This window comes from Triturus cristatus, chromosome 3_2 (genome assembly GCF_964204655.1).
Source record: "Triturus cristatus chromosome 3_2, aTriCri1.1, whole genome shotgun sequence".
Classification (NCBI taxonomy): Eukaryota; Metazoa; Chordata; class Amphibia; order Caudata; family Salamandridae; genus Triturus; species Triturus cristatus.
This window is the reverse complement of record NC_140584.1, coordinates 204,784,305-204,805,164: the sequence shown is the minus strand read 5'-3', so window position 1 is coordinate 204,805,164 and position 20,860 is coordinate 204,784,305. Positions and strand designations below refer to the sequence as shown.

Genomic DNA, 20,860 nt, shown 5'->3' with positions numbered 1-20,860 from the left:
GTGAGTAGATTGCTACTGTCAGAGTCCGATAGAGCTTAATAGTTTGTCTCTTAGACTGGCAAACTTAACATCCGAAATTCTTCCTACTGCGAATTAAGTAGGCAACGTTTTTCATAAATATGCATGTTAAATATTGTTCTCCTTGTGACCTTTTTTCACCTTAATATGTTTTTCTCCAATTTGTAACTGCATGTGTTTTTCTTTTACGTTTCATAATGAAACAAGCACTGGTAAAGGAAGTATGTTTTTGCCTCTTGGCTACCAGTCCAGAACTATTGGCTTTGCCAATGCTTTTTGCCGATGTTGTGCAGCATCAGCATGAAAAAAGAAGACAGTAGGATGATGTGTACTTGTGCCATGGGTCATCACACGTGTGCATATGTGTCATGATGCTATAACTGTCCGGTGAAATGACATCTACTAGCACATACACCATCACACCTGCACATATGAAATGACGGAGCCACTTCATGAAGACAGCAAACGCCAGTCTTGGAAAGGATACATGAAAAAATGATTTAAATGTGCTCAAATTGCTTTTTGAAAAAGCAGTGGCTTAGTAGCAAATTGCAGCTGCTGGGCCCAAACAAGGGAACATTTTGGTGGGAGGGGCGGGGAGCAGTGGATGAGCAGTTGGAGGGAGAAGTTAACATGGGGAGAAGTCAACAATGAAGGGAGGGTGAGAAGCAAAAGAAGAGCATAAGACCGGAAGGAAGAGGAAAAAATAAAATAAAATAACAAACAGGAGGGGTGTGGGAAGCAACAAAGGGGCTGGGGACAGAGAGGAGGGAGAAACACAGAGCGTACGGAGGTGGGTATTTGAGGTTGGAAGTAACACACAAAGAAGAGAGCAAGCAAACACATGCATTCCTATGAAGTTCTGAAACATCCAGTCCCAAACATACTAATATACATAAGCTAGAAATTTAGTAGCAGACTAACAAGTGCCTGACTTGGTCATGGACCTACAGGCTTTTCATAGTCGCCAGCCTTTCTTACAAGCCAGACTCCCTCTGCCCATCCGCAATTAGACATTTCACTTTGCAGTTAGTTCTATTTTGTTTTGAGTTTGATGAAAAATGACAAATTAACCCTGTTTTGCTACTTATTTTTAAAGACATCACAACAGTAGGGATATCTTGGCGTGATGGCGTTTTGTCTTTTTATCTCAGTTTAATGACATTTTAATGGAGGTGAGAGTTGGGGGCTGTTCCTTAGATACACGGTGAGCATGCATCTCACATACATTCCCTAATCAATCTATAGGTCCATCAAAGTGTGAAAGAGAAATTAAATAAATCGACATTTTTTAGTATAGAAAGTGGTAACTAATCTAAATTTTTAAAAATGTAACTTCCTTATCAAACATTAGAGAGATGATATGTATTAGAAAATTTGCTGACGGTCTTGTAGTTGGAAATATCCAACATATCATTGATACATGCCATTTAACGTTGAAGGATTGATGATGACATTTTAAAAATAATTCCGACATTTTACAATGTTTGTTTTCTCATTTCCATAGGTTGCTGTACCAATGCTCAGTTCAATTTGTGGATTTACGTATTTTAATGGTCTTGGGATGGTGCATCAACAGTGTGAGAAGGACTATGCACTGTCTGTGACCACCAGCCTATCATGCCTTTGCCTTAGGTATGGCCATTGAGCTTTACGATCTAACAACTTCCTCTTCAGCTCACAATCATCAGCTTGTTGTAGCCCCATGATTATCTGCTATGACATACCTTAACATTGACGACCGGCAGGAACACACCAAAATTGTTTTGAGCACCCAAAACACTCAGCTGTATTCAAATCATGACATAAGGAACTGTCTACCAAATACCATGCACCCATTAAAGAACATGGATACCCTTGGAATGGTTGGGGAGATGGCACCTTCCCACAGTGGCGAGACCAGGCTGTATCGGAGCCTCGAGAACATACACTGGGCAACAGTGGCAGACTCGAATTTGTACACTCACTGTCGAAGTGTGGACAGTGAATTCATCTTGCACTGTAAAAGCACCAGTCATTGGTCTGAAGGTTCCATTGGCAGGCCTCCAGTCCGCACCATTGTCGAGGCTTGCAGACACATTCCCATGAATTCTGAGAGAATGCCAATCCACAGAGATTTGCCCACATATCCTTTTGCCAGAGTGCCACAGTGGCTTTTTCCATCAGCAGATGAAAGGGTCCTGCATGGTGATGCCAAAAGGGAGCTGAAGGAAAAGCTTCGGCTCCATAGTTCCAAGGTAATCGAGCCAATTAAACCTATCCGACCGCAGGCATTCTTGAACGATTTTGTTGCAAGCGAGTTTTCCCAAAGCAGAACATGCCAGCAATGCAAAAATGGAGGCGCTGTGAACTGTGGCACAGTATATGTAGAGCATGCCACAATTGCTCCTAATCAAATGCCATTTCTGAGGCAGCGGCCTAGTTTTTGCCAGCGAATAACCTGCCCAGAAGACATCAAACAGGAGGCGAGGAGGCGTTTTCATCTCAGGAGACAGAATAGCTCTCCCAACCTCACCCTACATCATTCAGAAGACAGAAAGTCCATTGTGAAGTCAAAAACGGAGGAATCTTTAAAAGACTGTGCCACACACTTGTCTAGCCCCGATTTGAATAAAAAAGCGTATTGTAAAGGTAGACTATACATTCCTACTTTTGAAGAATTTAAACGAATGAGAAGCAAAGACTCCTCTCGAGGCAGTAGAGAAGAGGCACTACTTGCCAACCAGGCAAGCTTCAGAAGTCAGCCGTTCAATACAGAAATCAATAAAAATTCATGCCTATCTTTGGCACAAACAACTCCAAAGCACACACTTGCTGCAATAACTGTTGAAGCTCCTAATGAAATTGATAATGCTAACCGGCACTCTGAATCTGCTTTCCACTTGCAGAACAATTTGCATTCTAGTGACCGTATTAACTGCAATGGAACATCAGTGGATGTGAACCAAGGGTTGTTGGAGGACAGCAAAAACCAAAATGTGGAAGGCAACAGAGCTGCAGCTCCCATTTGCTCCAGCCCGGTCCCAAGGTCCCCTCTACAGGGGTTGGCTGTTCAGCGCGAAGAAGAGGACAGTGTTTTGCAGGATCTGACGGCAGCGAACACGGACAGTGTTAGCGGAATTTGTAATGCTGCAGATGGCAGGCTCATCTCAGAAGCACAATCCTCCTGTTGCCCTTCCCTTCTCTTGGAAGCGACAGATCTTTCCGGCTATGGAGCCAAGCTGCAGAAAATGAAGAATGAGTTCTTAGGCTCTGCAATGGATCTTCTCAAGAAAAGGTAATGTTTGTGGGTAGACTATCTAATTCTCTCATTCCATGAATTAACTTGGTTTTAATTGTAAAAAGAATTTGATGGTGGTTTAAAGTTAGTGTTTGATTGCTTGGTGTAGAGAAAATTGTGGATCGCTTCCAAGTCGTCAGTGTATCCATGGAAATTAGGGTAAGGTTATCACAGTTTGGGAAAATTGTTGTATGGCCTTGTGAAAAGCTCTCTACTCAGTCTCCAGTGATTTGTCAATCTTGCTACAATCCACTGTTACAATTGCTATAATATGACCCAGTTGTTGGTAGTCTCAACAGAGAATCCATAAACTGAACATGCACAGAGTCTGAACTTGCCTCTCTTTTCTTATGGCTGATAGTGCAGCAGTGGTTCGGTCATGTTATTAGGCAACCTTCTGCATCCTATACCCTCTGTATAGCTAAATTGGAAAGATTTTAGGTAACACTCAAAATGGGCCTTTTTATAAGTTGTAAATTCACACAAGCCATCCATGAAGCACTGAATAATGCGCAGACATAGACACTCAGTCACTCTTTAAGGTGGGTGGCGTGCTTTGGATTTAGAAGAGTACTATCAAACAAAGTGCTGAGTAAGGGAAGCCATTACTAAGCGCACTCTGACAGAGCTGCCACATGGTAATGTGCATCTCAAGGACACTTGCGAGATGAGAAAGTCTATTCAAATCGGAGGTTTGTCTAACATCAGGTGCTTCTCATTTATTAGGATGGCTGAAAATCATTCCAGGCACGTGACATTCGTATCGTAACTCATGGGTTGCACCTGGACCATATCCAAGAGTGGGTAGCTCCGCTTTACCCTAGTCAAAAGGAGCCATATCCATGGGGGTTCCATTGACATCTGGCCTGCTCCTGATAGGCCGCTTAACTAAGGTTACCATCTTGAAAGGGCTGGAATGCTGTATTTTAGAGTTTTAGAGAGGTGTCTTTTGATTTTCATCTTGAGGTAGTCAATACCTGCCAGAGAGACCTTCTGAGCCTCCCCATTGAGTGTAGTGTGTACCCTTTAACATACAGCTAACGCCCTCAGAAAGCTAGTTTTCTCCTTTTTTTAGGTCTCGCCTAGCATTGCAGCGCATACGCTGCTCGCTCTGCGAGAGATATTGTGGATGAGGGGTTTTCAGAAGGGGACTTGAAGCCTCGCCCCTCATTTTCGTTGGCCTGCGTCACCGTTAATGCTAAACGGTGGCCTGCCATTGGAAATGGGGTATTTTTGTTGCCGCCCTTTTCCTTTTTCGTCCGGCCCATCTGGACAGGATCGTCTTTTTTGCGGCTGTCACGAAGCAATTTCTTATCTTTAGGGGGCCATCTGTTTCCGCTCAGCCGCGTGTTTATTTTTGCATCGCACTTTCACTTAAAGTGAAAGTGAAAGCGCGATTCAAATATAAACAAGCGGCTGAGTGAAAACAGATGGCGAGATGTTTGTCTACTAAAAATAAGTTGACTCTCTTCTTCCAGGCACTGTGGCAGATTACACCAGAGTGCCCCCGTGCTGGTTGCGGATCCTAAAGTACCCATTCAATGACATTTTATGCATTTTTATCAGTTACAGAAAGATTTGGAGTCATGGCTTTAGTGTACAAAGAGTATATTAAATCAAATAACTGCATGTCCTCAATTTCTTTTTCTCATGAGCCCTCCGCCGCCACAGTAGAATGCCAAGGTTGTCGCATACATGACTGTCTAGTCGTGATTCTCCCTCGTGCTTCTTACTTCCACCACTGTCCATACATCCAGTCTGTTTTTTTGCTCACTCTTGCGGGTTCTTTTTAACTTTCGTTTATCACTGTATATCGTTTTTCTTGTCTTTCACGCCCACTTTCCCCCCTTTATACATTTTTCTCTTTCTCTGTGGGTCAAAGTCTGATGACTTAAAAATAAGTCCAGGTTAAAAAGGGAGTGCCGGTTCCCGAGTTAAGCTCTCACTACACAGCCTGGTGGACCCCCTCAGTTTAGGTAAGGCTCGGGTTCTGCCAGCCCCTGAAGTCCTTGAGCACATAGTAAAGGCACTGGCTCGCCTGCAGATTAGAGTGCTTTCCCAAGCTGCTGCACAAGAACACACTGAGCAGGGTTTGCTCTGTGTTGTGAGTGGTGGGACGGTCCTTCAATGGTTAGCAGAAGAACAGTGAGCACATGGAGATGGATTCATTTAGAATCTTCTCGATCCCCTTGGTCACGTGCGAGTAGAGTGCCTGCCACGGGGACGACACCGGTGTCAACCGGCGAGTGTGTACACCTGTTTGCTATTTCACTCCTTTTGTATACAATGCACGTGGACTGCACAGTGGTCTTCGTAAGAGCTGTTTCTATTGTTCCAGTAAAAGACCACTGCTTGGAAGGCATGCTGCTCATCAAAACCCTCCTCTTTCCCCTCGTCCGAATTAATTTCCACTTTCTCCAGAGCCACGAGAAAGCCTCATACAGTGATTCCTAATTTCGGTGGATGCAAGGAATAAGGTCTCTCACAAAAAATGTATGTGGCTCTATACTGGCATGCTGCACAACGTGTTCTTTGGGCAACGGCGGTATAGGCAGGTTATTGAAGGGTTAAAAGTTTGGAAAAACAGTCTGAGATGAAAGCCATTGGAAACTATTGATCTAGAAAAGAGAAACGGAAGAGGAAAACTACCAGATAAATTAAGGAAAACCACAAAAAAAAAGAAAAATAGATGAAGGGTAGTACAGCAGGAAAGGGGACGTTGCAAATAACAATGCCTTTTTATTTTTGTTTTCGTTTTAAAAACATAAATAAAAGGCATTGTCATTTATAATGTCAATAGCTTAAACTCGGGTAACTGCGAGACCTTTTGCATTGCAATAGTCATGTGTGTGTGTGGTTTTTGTCTCTGTGCCACGCCCCTTTGTGTACAGTCCTCTTCCTTCCGAAACTTCTTTGCTGGTATTGTGTTTGAGCCAAGGGCTGGATGCGCTCACTTTTCATCAACAAATTAATCGTCCAACTGCACCCTTTTCTCAGTGAAGGGGCCATTATTAGGGCACCAAAAATAAAGGCCTTCGAGCAGGTTAGCAAGGGGGGAGACCTCCAGACCAGGCAGCTATAGTCTGTCCCCAGAGGAGTATTTGATTAATGTGATACAAAATAAAAAAAATTAATAAAAGGTAGTACCATTTACAATACAAAACTCACACTTGTACAAATGCAATGCAATAGATTTCGCAATTACAACAAAGAGAGCTATTTCCATTTTGCATTACACCATTTGATTAATATCTCACGAAGGGGGGGAAAAAACAGTGACATTTACAATGCCAATAGCTCAAAATAATGTCATTGCGAGGAGACCTATTGCATTGTAAATGCTTGTTCAGATTTCAGATTTCTCACCAGATGGAGGAGTTGTGAGCTGACTACATAGGTCTCAACAGAGAGTTTTAGAACTCCACATGAAATCTATTATGGTATTGCAAACTGTTATTTGAAGTAGCCCATCAGTGACTATTTGAAAGTCCACTGAGGCTAGCAGAATTCAAAGAAACCTGACAAATTCATGTCTACTTTTTAAAAGAAAACTCCTTGTCCCACTCGTCACTATTTTTTCTTCTTCTTGGGAATGATGCATTAAGAAGTATGCCCAATAAAGGGTATCCTTATAAGACCCCCTCACCTGACTGTTTTGCAGGCAGACTGACAGTTACCCCTGGCAACCACCTTTAAAGGATCAGATATAAAATTCTAGAGCCATCTAAGAGGTGCAAAGAGTATATTTACCATTTCCACTGGCTGTGATAGCATGATATGACCCATACGGTGAAAGACTGTAGGCAGAAGGAGTAGGATTCACAAGCAAATCTGTCAGGCCTACAACTCTCTGGGAGACTATGTGACAGAGGGTGTATGCAAATATGTTGCTTGAGTTGTGAAATTACAATATTTAGGTCAAGTCTTTGAGCCAGCCTTAGCTATGTACCAGACAATTGTTTTTCTAAATAAAAATCACACATAATATAGGTACATACAGGGGATGGGTATTATTCAACAGGCTTTATCCATTGGTCTGTTAAACTGTCATTCACATTTTGCTTCTACAGCATCCAGCATGGGGCAGTCAGTTAGCCCATTGTAGCTGTTTGCTCCCTTCACATTTAGTGACTCCACAAAGCCTGTGCACATTGTTCACATCTCCTAAAAATAGGTACTTTCCCTTAACTGACAAAGCTGATTCAAAGTGTGCATTTTATTTTATTTATGCCAACTTCAAAAACTGGCTATTTATTACTTCTTCACTTCAGGTGCCCAACTTGATTTATCGTTCATCAGTTTTTTAAAGTGGTGTTCTAAAAAGATGTTATAACATAGCAGTTCCCTATGATTTGAGCACTTGGTTAGGGGGTGATTTATTCTTGCCTCCTTCATAAATAACAAAATAGAAGGCACAACTGAAATGATTGTTAGTTTAAAAAAATCACTAGTAAAACAGCCAAGACTGAATGATTTTTTTAAAGTAATACATTTTTATTGGAAGCCTATGGCAACCACATTTATGCAGCAGCTTTATTTCACAATTTTTTTGTGACATACGTTTGCAATATAAAATTACAATAATTTAACCATCGTAGCAGCCTGGCAGGGTCAGACCTATTCGCTTTGCCAATGCTTGTAGATAATACTTTTTAGGAATTCGGGCCGTTATAGTTTGGCCTGGAATTTACAATCCGTTAAGTGTGTATGGGCCAGATGTACGACGCACAAAATAGTATTTTGCGACTCGCAAATTGCGAGTCACTATTTTGGATGTACAACAGTGTGTAACACACTGTTAGCGATTCCCAATGGGGCCGCAAATTGAGAGGCTCATGAATATTAATGAGCCTCTCGCAATTTGCGATACCATTGGGAATGGCAGGCCCTCCCAGGTATGGGCTCAGCAGACCACCATGTCTGGGACTGCTTTTAAATAAAGCAGTTGTTTTTAAAATGCAGCCTGTTTTCCTTTAAGGAAAACAGGATGCATTTAAAAAATTTAAAAATTTAACGTTTTCATTTCATTTTTTAAGGGCAGGCAGTGGTCCCTGGGACCACTGCCAGCTCTTAAAAAATATTTTCCCCTGCACTTGCAAAGCGGAAGGGGTCCTTTGGGGACCCCTTCGCTTTTGCGACCCCATTACCACCCTCTTGAAGAGGATAGTAATTTGGGAGTATTTTGCCACCGCAATTGCAAAACATTTGTACATGGGGTTGCGCTCGCTTTTAGAAAGGGGACGCCCCTTCCTAATAGTGACTCGCAATTTCAAAATAGGGAGTCGCATATAAATTGCGACTCGCTGTTTTGGTATGGTATATACCCCTATTGGTTTTTGCATGCGCAAATGGGTTCGCAAACCCGTTTGCGCATGCAAAAACCATCGTACATCTGGCCCTATATTTTTAAAGAGGCTTCACCTGCCTGTGTCCAAACCCTTAAGGAAAGTATGCTTTGTTATTCTTTCTTTTAAGTTTATATAAAATGATTTATATAATCTTGAAACAATAGTATATCCCCATCCTAAATATTAGTATGCCCTTTCGCAGCTGATGACGTCAAACTTGCTAATTTTTTACCTTGAATTCCATGCAGTGTAAACCTGCTCTCATGGATTGACAATTCCATGTAAGCTTTGCAGCCTAGCCAAAACCGTGGATAGTTCATATTGCTTATAGTTACATTATTCTATGTTTTAACATGTATATAAGTAACTGAATAAATAAATAAATCTTTTATCATAACTATTTATCTACAATTGCTTCGCTATTGAATTACAAAAAATAAAAAACAAATAACTTAATTTAAGGTACAACAGCAGTTGAAAGCTGGAATTTATTAAACACAACTTTAATCTAAATATATTACCTTCCTGATGCATATGTATACCTTCCATGTACTTATGCATCAATATATGTATTACTTTGCTTCTAATTCAGCATCTCCAATGCACTACCCTATTTCTCACCCTATACCTCTCTCAATATATCCTCTAGCTCAACTGTCTCATTCCTCCCAAACCCACACCCACACCACTATTATGATACCCCAAATAACTCTTCCTAGACTGTTCCCTCCTCTACCCTGCCTTGCATCATCTCATACCTCTTTTACTATTCCGATCTCCCAAACAAGCCTTTCTAAACCCTTCACTCTGACTCTTCCCCTCCACCTCCTCTTTACTCATCCCAAACTCCCTCCTACTGCTATGAGCTCCAAAACAAAAACAAAAAAACAAATTGAAGCCCCTTCCCTCACCTATTCCTCCACTATTTCTTTTCAATCCAAATAATAGACTAACATGTCCACCACTCAAATTAATTTCATATTTCCCTATACTAACTCCCCAATAATACTGTTTGGGTACAAGAGTAGCGTGCTACTCACCGAAAAGCGATTCAACACCTCATCTGGGGAAGCAAGTGCTATATAAATGCAAACCTTTTCTCTCTTCTATCCCTCCACAGTGATGTAACGAAAGTTGAAGGGGCCCCCCTGCAAGGTAGACCGAGGGGCCCCCGCTCTGGATTTAATCCGGAGCTCTCTGGCATGGGTACAGTGCTGAGGGGGCCCCCTGCAGCTCGGTGCCCCCCCACACAGCGGGGGCTGCGAGGCCCGTGTTACACCCCTGTCCTTCTACTAGCCTTCTCAATCCATATAACAGACTAACATATCCACCACTCAAATTACTTTCATATTTCACTATACTAATTTACCACTTATCCTTTGTGGGTTCTGGAATAGTGTGCTACTCGCCGAAAAAGTGCGTCAACACCTCATCAGGGGTAGCAAGCAGTATATGAATGCAAACCTATTCCCTCTTCTAGCCCTCCACTAGCCTTCTCTATTCAAATAACAGACTAATATATACACCACTCAAAATACTTTCATATTTCACTATACTAATTCACCACTAATCCTTTATGGGTTCTGGAGTAGCCTAGAAGCCAGTAGTGGTGCTCAGTGGCGTAACAATAGTCCCCGCAGCCCCTGCGGAGCGGGGGGCACTCAAGCTCCAGGTGCCCCCTCTGACACTGTGCACAGGCAGGACTGACAGCTCCTGACTGGGTCCGGAGCGTGGGGGTGTCCTCTATGCACTTTGCAAGGGGGGCCCCCACAAGTTTTGTTACGCCACTGGTGGTGCTAATGGCTTGAATATTTATTCCCACCTCAGAATCCCTTACATCGCTTTACCTCAAAGTTCTAATTACTGGCACTTATTCTAATGAAGCCTTACTGCATAATTATGAAGAAGGCGTGATATAAATGGTTGCCGTTTTAGCGTTTCAAGTCAACAGAAGCATTGTGCAGCGTTGCAACCAGGAACGCGCCATTAGAACTTTCAGTAATACCTAACGCTTGAGCTCTCTTGCAGTGTGGACTTAGCTGACTTTGTGTACTGTTCGGCTTTTCCGTACTCCGGCAGTCCATATTCAGTATGAGATATTGTAACCATAGGTCGATAAAATAGTCACTACACAGGTAACCTGCAGAGGCACAGGGCTGGGCGGAGGAGATGCCCTGTATCAAGATTCCGTTACCACAGCTGAGGGGCACGTGCAGTGGATTCTGACTTTGTCTTGGGGCCAGATAATTTCTTTTAAAAACCCAAAGTTCACTGAAATAACATGCAAAATTGAAGGTATAACAGAAATTCCCCCCAAAAGTCAGTTTAAATGACATTATGGTTAAAATGACAAAGATACAAATACACTGAAATTTGTCCAGGATCAATTGATAGAACAAAATTAACCACTTTGCTAAGCCATTCAAAGTTTAAGTCTGCGCATATCTCCAGAATTATCTATAAATCCAAGATTTAAAGTGACACAAAACCTAATGAGCGTGTGTTCACCAAATTTGAAAAAACGCACATAAGAAATTGGGGTCTCCTGGACAAATTGAATTAATTTTGTATGGCATGACTTTCTGTGTCTTAACCCCAAATTTCCTTTCAGAGTTAAAAGAAAAATCGTGTTCGGGGCCCACCCCCTACTCTACTCCCTATTGATGAATCCGCACAAAACATCTAAATGGCAAAAACAAAAGTAAAATACGTTTCTGTGAATGTTTTTAAATCGGCGCCAAAATAATCATGAGCACATTATTTACTATTGAAACAGTGTGTTTTTGAGATGAATAGTTTGTGTCTCAGTAGATATGGTTGAGTTGCACTTGCTAATAAAAGCATTTTTACCACAAATAACTTTGAGGAATTTGCTCGCCACATTGCAAAAAATGTTTGGTTGCACATAAAATAGAGGCATAAGTGAAGTACAAATAAACTGTCTTTTGTGAAGACAGCAGTCAGGAGTTCACTGCATGCTACAGTTTTACTTTTGTGTGTATGTATGTGGTATTTGTATGCAACACACCTAGCCAGAATGCAGCAGAGTGTTATAAAGGGTCAAAGGCAAGCATGCATTCTACGAGTAATAGGTGAGGTAGTTTGGTTCTGGGAGCAGAATTGTACTGTTAGTGTATTGTGATGTAGTGTCCTTTAAAAAGGTGCATCTTCAACCCCACACTACACATAGTTAAAAATAAAAAAAACGAAATGACAAACAGAATCCCAGAATTCTAGTGTTAATTTCTTCCTCCTGACTGCTGAGCGGGCAGATTGAGGTAAAGAGCCTATTCTGTGCCCAAAGTGGCAGAAAGACTAGAGCGAAGAGGAGCGGCGCAGTGTCAATAAGTACCGCCCCTCACCCTTCTTATCATAAGAAAATGTCCCTGGTGTCTAGCAGTGCTTTGTCCCCCTCTGGGGTGAGGATACAAGGTGAAGCCCAGTCTGCCCACACTGGAGGGACAGAAAGAATGCACAGGTTCCTGGCACAGAGAGGTATGGCCGGATGTCAATACAGGTCAGCCCCCAACTCAAAGTAAGAAAACAAAAAATCCCTGGTGTCTGGTGGTGCTTTCTGCCCCCCTGGATGAGGACATTAGAGGTAGACTCTCGATTGTGCCTCCCAGAGGGGCTGTAAAGCTATGGGCCCCTGGATTTGAGGGATGAGGCCTGATGCCAATGTTAGAGTAAAAAAAATAGCCTTGGTAAACCCTAACCAATCCACCACCCAGTGGCGCAGAAGGAGTAGCCAGTGCATGTAGGCAGGGGCAGTCCAGTGCAAAAACGGGTAGGCTCGTCATCCAATTCCTTTAAAAAATATATATTTTTCCTGGTGTCTAATGTGCTTTCTGCCCTGTGCAGTGAAGAGATTGAGAGTAAACCTGAGTAGAGCGAGGAGGGGCAGATAGACTATCTAGGGCATTAGGGTGGGCCCAATACCAGGATAGTACAATCCCCCACCCTTTTTGTCAAATAAATAGTCCTTGGAATCTGGTGGTGCTGTCAGCCTCCCTGATTTGGGCAGGTTGAGGGTAACCTCACCCCCTACCAATCTACACACCATATAGGTGTGGGAGCAGTTTGCAGTGCTGGGGGGAGGGGGGGGGGGGTTCTCCTCTCTTAGAATCTCCCTGGTGTCTAAGGGTTGATTCTTCCTCAGAAATTGTCTTCCTCTGAATCCTCTAGGGAGAGGTACAGTTGGAAAGAGGAGAATCTTCCCTTTCCCATGCTGAACTCTCGCATTTTGATTAGTTTTCGGGTGAACCAGTGCCTAATTTGAGATGGTGGTTTCCGGTGCTAGGCTCAGGCACTTAATGGTCAGCACCAGTGCTTATGATAGCCTGCCCCATGGTGGCGCTGTCTGCCTAATTTAGATATGAGCACAACAACAGTTGTTTAATAATTCAATATACTATTAACAATGACTAATACCTGCCATCGAAGCTTTTCATATAGCTCCGAGGGCCTCGAATTGTATGAATTGTCACACTTGTAAGAGTGTGATGGATAGTAGTTGATACTGTCATTGTTAGCGCTGGCAGGAGCAACGTGTGGTGCAAACGGCAGTGTCCACCTGACTAGGGCCCTGGCACTTATTTTTTTTACAAATTAAGCACTGGGGTGGACTGAGTTGTTCCCCTGAGCAATGCACAAAGTGAAGGTGGAGGGTGCGGAAAGGGTCCTTCTACTTTCATTTTCAATATTGATGACGTCAGTGGGCAATGCACGCTGCCACATTCACCCCCAAAAAATCCTGAGGCTGCAGGGAACTACTTCCTTAGTAGCCTAAGGTTGGAGCCAGAAAAGGGAAGCTCTCTGGTGTGGGCTCCAGAGAGAGTTTCTCTGGATTCCACCTCATGATGCTAGAGAAGAGCTCCCCAGCACCAAATGGTTTCTGTGTTTGGTGCCATATCAGAATACAACATCTTGATTGACTAGAATGGGTTGTTGCGGGGAAAGGGATGTTGGAGCTTTTCTAACTAAACCCAACTCAAAGCTTTTTGGCTTCTTCTCTATCCGCTTAACACCTCTTTCTCGTCATAAAAGCCAAGGGTAGCTTAAATCCAATTCAAATCAGGATGGAATAAAGAGACGTATATTGCCTTTGATTTTTTTAAATGATCTTCTTAATGTTTTCGTTTGAACTGCTTTGGCAAAGAGGTGAAGGGCAGTAGTTAAGGAGCCTTTAGTTGTGCTAGGCCTTAGAAAGACATGGTGTACGTTTGAACCGTTTCAAATGTGGCACTGTACTATCCCCTGATCTCCTACTGTTTTAGCTCCTTTCAGGACAGCAAGGACTCATCACTCAATGAGACATTTATTAACACTCTTCAAGTCCGTTTTTGGCAATGTCTCCACCCTTGTAGTCATTATCGGCCCACTCACACTCGTCTTCGATCAGGCCCTGGTCATCCCTGATACTATGATTAACTTATAATAAACATACTCTTGATTTGTTTCTAGATCGATAGTACACTAAATTTGCATTACGTTTCAAGTGCTGTCACTTTGTTGTAATGGTGTGCCTGGGCTGCTGGGTCACTGCTATATTATATATTATTTATGTATTGTTTTTAAAAAAGGTGCATGTTTACCAAGGCCCAACGTATAGTCTTTGCCAGTACTTTTTATTGCAAGTATTTATATTGCTTTAACTGCCTAGCATGGCAACGTATTACAGTTCATTAGTACTAAAAATGCTAAAGATTTCAGTTTAATAACAGAGATCATACATTTGGGGTTAATGTGAGGGGCAAGGAGGAAAAAGGTTGGTTTTATAATAGTGCCCATGTGAGGGCGCAGAACAGGGGTAAACATTTGGTGCCATTATGAGTAAAAGAGTGGAGGTGGACGAAAACACAAGGAGGATGGAAAGATACCAAAATAATATGAATAAAGGGGGGCAAAGAACATACACAGACCTGACAACTCATACAGTGCCACAGTGTGGCACACGATTTTGGCTCCTGTCACACGGTGAGAAGCCGAAATTACATTGTACCAAGAAGGGTAGCTAAAAAGCAGAGCAGTTTTCTGGCTCTTTTTTGGAGGCTGTAAGCAGTTGATGTCCATTAAGGGTTGGGAAAACTCCCCAGGACATGGGGACAGCCACTGCTACCCTTTGTTTTTTGGATGGGGGGTGTGGGGGATTTGCGGAATGGCAGAGTGCTCTATGCACGAGAAGCTGCCCCCTCCTAAGCTCCGCCCCTTCCTCACACTGACATTTTTTGCAGGTTGACCGGTCCGCATATGAAGGGACAGCAACGAAAAATCAGGGAAGGTAGGTAGGGGGCCGACTAAGCCATGAATATATTTATACAAACACAGAGACAGTGAAAATATAGTTTGTAGTGAAAGGGTAGTGAAACACTAAGAAAAAAGAGGGAGCAATGTGCTCAGTATAGGAAACTCTAAAATGAATGTGGTTCAGGAGTTAAAAATGGCCTGTGGAAGTAAAGGAAGGAGGGATTGAAGCAGTGCTTAATTTGAGCTGGTGGTTTTCAGTGCTTGTCACCGGCACTTAATTTTCAACACTGGCGCTTGTGACAAATGACAATTACCTGCTACCCAAGCTATTCTTATAGCTTTGGGACATGAAATAGTCCAACTTGTCACACATGTAGGAGTATGATGGTTAGTAGTTGTGTTGTTACTATCATTGGCAGCATAGCAGGGACAATGTGTGGTGCAAGCTGCAGTGGCCTCCTGATGAGAGCCCCGGCACTTATTTATTTTTTACAAATCAAGCACTGAATTGAAAGTAATGCCCAGGTTGTGCATGTATCAGGAACATGTTTGAACATGCTTTTATTTGTAAAGTGAAAGGGCTGGCAACAAGTTGCTGCCTTGCCTTTGGGGAAAAAAAGACAAATGAAATAATCCGGAATGAGCGCACCAGGAAAGGGACAACCTGAAGACTAAGGGAGAAGCAAATGGACAAGAGCAATGTGGTGTGCAGGAGGAAAGAAGCACATAGGTGAGAGAGAGCAACACAGAGAGCGGGGGAAAGATAAGCACACGAAACAGATAGCTGAAAAGCTCATGTACTTTCATGGAGTGCTTAGGCAAAAAGTAGTTCCCTAAAAGTGAGCAGTGGAAGAACACAAGTAAAGAGGTCAGCTCGAGGGAAGGGACACACACAAGATGGATAAGCTAGCCACGAAGCAAGCACATGAAAGTGACTATAAAGCCAACCAAGGGTAAGCAATGGGAGGGCTTAAGGCCCACTGTAAATTCTTGGGAAGTTGACAATTGATCTTTTGTAACCAGACAGCTTTGTTGTCAGATAGACTCGACCTAAAACACGTTGCCTGTTAAAAAGAGAGATAAGAATATGGGAACCATCAGCACAGAATCACAAGAAAGACCAAAAAGAAATTACCCATTGAGAAAACATGGGAAATACGATTTGATCCCTAATCCCTTTTGAACATCATAGCAAAGTGGTATAGAGAATCTGGGCTGTCCAGCAGAGATAATGAGACCTGTTGGTGATAGCAGAGTGTCCGAGATGACAAGAAAGAATAGTGTATAGGGACTAGAATGACCAACCATGCTAACCACTGGAGAAAAGTTGAGGCTTAGAGAGTAAAGTTTACGACGATGAGAGCAACTCTAGTAGTAAATGTGAGGAAGGAGGGCAATTTCAGAGAACTGAGAGGAATGAAAGCCCGATTGTTGTGTGGGGATAAAAGACTGAGAATGGAGCTGGAGCGGCTCGTATTGGGGAAAAGAGGGGGGCGGGAGAAGAGTCGGGGGGCACAACGGAGAGTAATTTTTTTTTACAAAGAGGTGGGGAGGGGGGGGGGGAACAGGGGACAAGCAATACAAAAGTAAACTTACTTGCTGCCCTCCAGCATTGCACCCCGTCTTCTGCTTCTCTCCGCCGCTGCAGCCTGCCCAGTGGCCTATCACATGAGAGGAGCTTCAGCATTGGCCTGAGCGCAGATGATGTGCGCTCCAGGACAGACTGGGAGTCTGTGCCCGCTCTCTCCAACCCCAGCAGTGCAGCTGGGGTTAGAGAGGGGTCACTGCGCATGTAGTTTTCGGCCGGCCTAAGACCACCGGCCAAAAACCACATGCCCATCCCCCTCCTGCCTACCATAACCATGGCCCGCCCCAAGCAAAATAAAACAATAATAAAACAGGTTTTAAACCCGTTTCATTATCGTTTCATTTGAATATTTTCTTTAAGTCCTGGAAGGAAGGGGCGACGCTCCTCCACCATAGCGGAGGAGCTGCCACTGGAATGGAGAGCTAATTGTAGACAGGCATGTAGTTTATGGAGTAGAGGATGGTGGAAATAGAATAGAATTTAACCTGTGTTGAATAGTCATGGATAGGTTTTTGGGATGTGAAGGTTAGTATCTTGTTTAAAATTGTCAGGGAATCAAATTCGAACACAATCCATAGATTTAAAAGGTACCAAGCAAAAGGGAAAAGGAGGGGGTACATTTGAATGACAGCAGGAAATTGTCGGGAGTGTGCCCTCTGTAGGCAGGTGAGTGCTACTTTGACTCAGAAATGAGGAAGAAGACAATGAGCTGCTAGTTTCCCTGAGCTAGGAAGGGAGTATTTCTGAAGGGTTAGTGGGGGGTAAGGGCTCAGTGTCTCTCTTACATTGATAATAGACTGCCAATAGCACATATGACTATTGAAAGATGGTAACCATGAGCCAAAGTCTAGTTCACTGCCATATAAGAACTGGGATTAGCTGGTAAATTTAGACGGATATCCTTGAAAACTCAAGGCAACAGGACAGGGCTACTTAAAGTGTCTCAACACTGGCTCAAGTTCTTGGTCACATGGCTTGCTGCCCTACTTACACTGCACGGTTCCGCTAATAATTGGCTGTTTTACTTTCTTCTCAGCTGCAGTTCTGAAACTGACGCCGAGCCGGCTGCTGAGGTATCATGCGACTCCTGGAAAGCCGATATCCTTTCTGAAGAGGACAACACTCCATCTATTCAGATCACCACGGCAACGCTGCACTACTCCAACGACTCTGATAATGAGAAACCTGCTGACATGCCTCCTGCAGGGAGTGTAAGAGAAACACCAACAGCTTGACCGCCAACAAACTTAACATTACACCAATGTGCTGTACTAGATTTAGACAGGGGTGCTTTTACTAACTCAGACAGTCCAACTTAATAAAATTATGAGGGCGCTTTAAGCGTAACCTTTAATTTATTATGTCTCACTGTAATATATACATGAAGCTGTTTTAGAATGAAACCAAAAGTGAATAGAACTAGATAGTGGATCAGGAATGGCAGTACCAACTTATCTGCCACATTCTAAGCTTTTTTTTCACACTACAAACTTGTGTTTTAACTTTATTGTTGTTTTTCCATCAGTAATATTGGCTTATTGAGACTTAATACGATACTTTACATAGTCTTCCAAGAGGTACATTTTAATCTTTTCATAACTCAATATTGTAAACATTCCTTTCACCATCTGTAGTTGTTGGGCCCGAAGGTACACTATATGATAGGCACGAATGACTATCGCTTTCAGAATGTATCCTGATAATAGTTAACAAGACCTCCTCCTCCAAAGTTGTTATAGATAAGACAGGTTTCAGAAATGTACTGTCAGCTAGTCTACCCTGGCTCTTGAAGGATACTCTTTTGATGCAGTTTTGTTTCCCTAGTCTGTCCAGAGTAATATCAAGCCAAGTCAGGATGGCATGGGACAGACCCAGGAAATTGAGAAATCCTAGACAGTTAGTGACTGTAGATGTATGGACTGAGGCCCTCTTTATGAATGGCTTAATAATACTGATGGGGCCATGACACGAGTTACATGCTTCATCGGAATTAAAAGTATTGCAGGAACACTGCATATCCCTTGTATGAGTAATTTGGCAGTTTTGAGGTGGGAAGATAATGGGTGTATGGAATAACAATGGGCCTCTCTTATTGAAGGCCTAAAAAGTGTCTATGTGCAGCAGCTAAGAAAATAGGCAGCCTAGCGGGGCCTCTTGATCCTCCTTTGGTGCCAATGCAGCCTGTGTATGGCGTGAAAGCTGTTCTGGCTTCAGCCTGTGCTACACGACTGTTGTACCATCAGGGACCAAGCATTCAGTTTCAAGTGTAGTGGACACCAGCAGTGGACACCAGGAGGTGACTTATACACAAGTAGTTATCTCGACCCAAAAAAATTATTATAACTCACTATCTTGATTTGATTTGATTTGAGATTATATTTATAAAGCGCAGCTATCACTCCGCGAGGAGTATCTTGGCGCTAAATCCAATGATTGTATTGCTCTGTCGACCATGACTATTACTATTAAAATATGTCCAGCGTGCTGTGCATTAAAAGAAACATTCTCCTTGATCATTTATATGACATCAAAGGATTTCCAGGCACAAGCAGTAGAAATGGGATATGCAAATTATCATGGCTGTTAGTTGAGGTACACACACTTTAGGATTTCAGTCCCTCCAAACAGAAACTCAGGTATTTGACATAATTAAGGCTCCCAGTTTACTGTTTTTACTGATTTTTACAGCTACAGCCAGAAAACAATGTGTTTTCTGTCTGCATTTATTTTTAAAAGCAGAAAGATACAGAAAATTGGGCTCATTTTGAGCTGGTCTCCGTGCTGTCTTTCATGGATTCCAAGACAATAGCTGAGCAGATAGAAAACACGCAGAGATAAAAAACAAGATGATATTTCCTTAAATAACGGCGTATGCCAACTTATATTTGTAGTTTAATGCTAATATTTACCTGTGGATTTATTTATTGTTTTATCATATTTAGCTCTTTAATTTGTTCATACTTCAGAGTCATAAAAGCATAAATACACATTTAATAGTTAAATGTGAAAGTATACAATGTTAAAACTTAATTTATTCACAAAATACCAAATAAATATGGCTAAAAACAGATTTAAAAGTTAAAAATACCATAAAACCAGGATCTGTAGTCCTAATTATCCAGTGTTCCACTTTAACTAAATTCCATATATAAATACGTGCAGAAATCAATGTCTCCCTGACCTGATGCTTTCACTAAACCCACCAGAGCAGTGTGTGCTGAATCACAGCATGAAAGTATGAAAAACATCTGAACTGCCCTTGCACGTATCTTTCCTCTTCACCCCTTCCGGTCCCCTTTTTATTTACCTTTTGATCCTGATGAACTATACACCATGTTTCCACTGAACAGGAAGCTTGTATTATTGGGTGTTTGTAAAGGAGGGTTGAACTACAGAGTCTCCAACCGGTACCTCGTGAGCTACTGTAGCTCTCCAGCTACCTCTGAGTAGCTCACCTGTGTGCAGTGCAACTTATTAAATTAGAAAGCTTTTGCTTGGTAGAATTAATATACACATAAAAAATGGAGATTATACAACACTAATAATATTAGTAGCTCTCAATGCGTTTCATTGAACATAAGTAGCTCAGTACAGAAAAGGATGGAGACCCAACAGCTACTGTTTTTTGTTAACAGAAAGGAGATTCTGATAGTTCTTGCTTGCGTCATTTCAGGAACTGAACACATCAGTAGTTTTGTTGCGCCGGAATTACTTGATTACTGTCTCAACTGCAAAACCAGGCTCTCTGCATATTGGTGGGAAGTGATATTTAGCCAGTGCTTAAGTTGTAAAAACAAAAAATAGAAGTACAGGGGCCCCTTGGAGCCTCCCGCCGACAGAATGACGGGGTTACTGAATACCAGCCCTTGTCCCACTATTAATTTCTTGAGTAAGCGCAGTCCTGCCAACTTGGAGGGGGCGGCGGCCTTGTGTTGAGAAGTACGTAAGAGACACTTTTACTCCCGTCCCACCTCCAAGCCCCTTCCTTAAAAAAAAAAAAAATGCTTGCGGAGCCTGATGACTATCTCCTGGGTGTTTTGACACCCCTTAATGGACGTCAGCCGTTCAAAGTCTCCAAACCATGGTTTGCAGTGGTTTTCAGCTCGTTTCTTTGCCACCATGTGATATCGGCTCCTCACCGGTTACCCATGTGAAGGGAGCCGATATTGTGTGTCACACGGTGGCACTGTGCGAGTTGGCAGGTCTGTAAGAGCCTTATTTGAGATGACATTTAAAACAAGATGAAATTTATACAGAAATAATGCCATTCAGAAGAAACGGGAATAAAAAGGTCCAAACACAAAAATCAGTTACCAGAATATTGGAAAGAGCAAAATTGTGCATTTGCACTGTGAGCTTCAATCGTCATGTGCTAAAGTG

General features: G+C 42.6%; 1 protein-coding gene across 4 annotated transcripts in view; it reads left to right on the top strand.

Moving 5' to 3' along the window:
• LOC146857026 (uncharacterized) overlaps positions 1–20,860 on the top strand; it is a 352,541-nt gene that overhangs the window by 282,074 nt on the left and 49,607 nt on the right. For all 4 annotated transcript variants that reach the window (XM_085647519.1, XM_085647518.1, XM_085647517.1 and 1 more), the window contains 2 exons: positions 1,526–3,295; positions 17,517–17,691. In XM_085647519.1, the coding sequence (XP_085503645.1) occupies positions 1,737–3,295; positions 17,517–17,691 (1,734 nt within the window). In that variant the 5' untranslated portion in view covers positions 1,526–1,736. The remainder of the gene's footprint in view (positions 1–1,525; positions 3,296–17,516; positions 17,692–20,860) is intronic.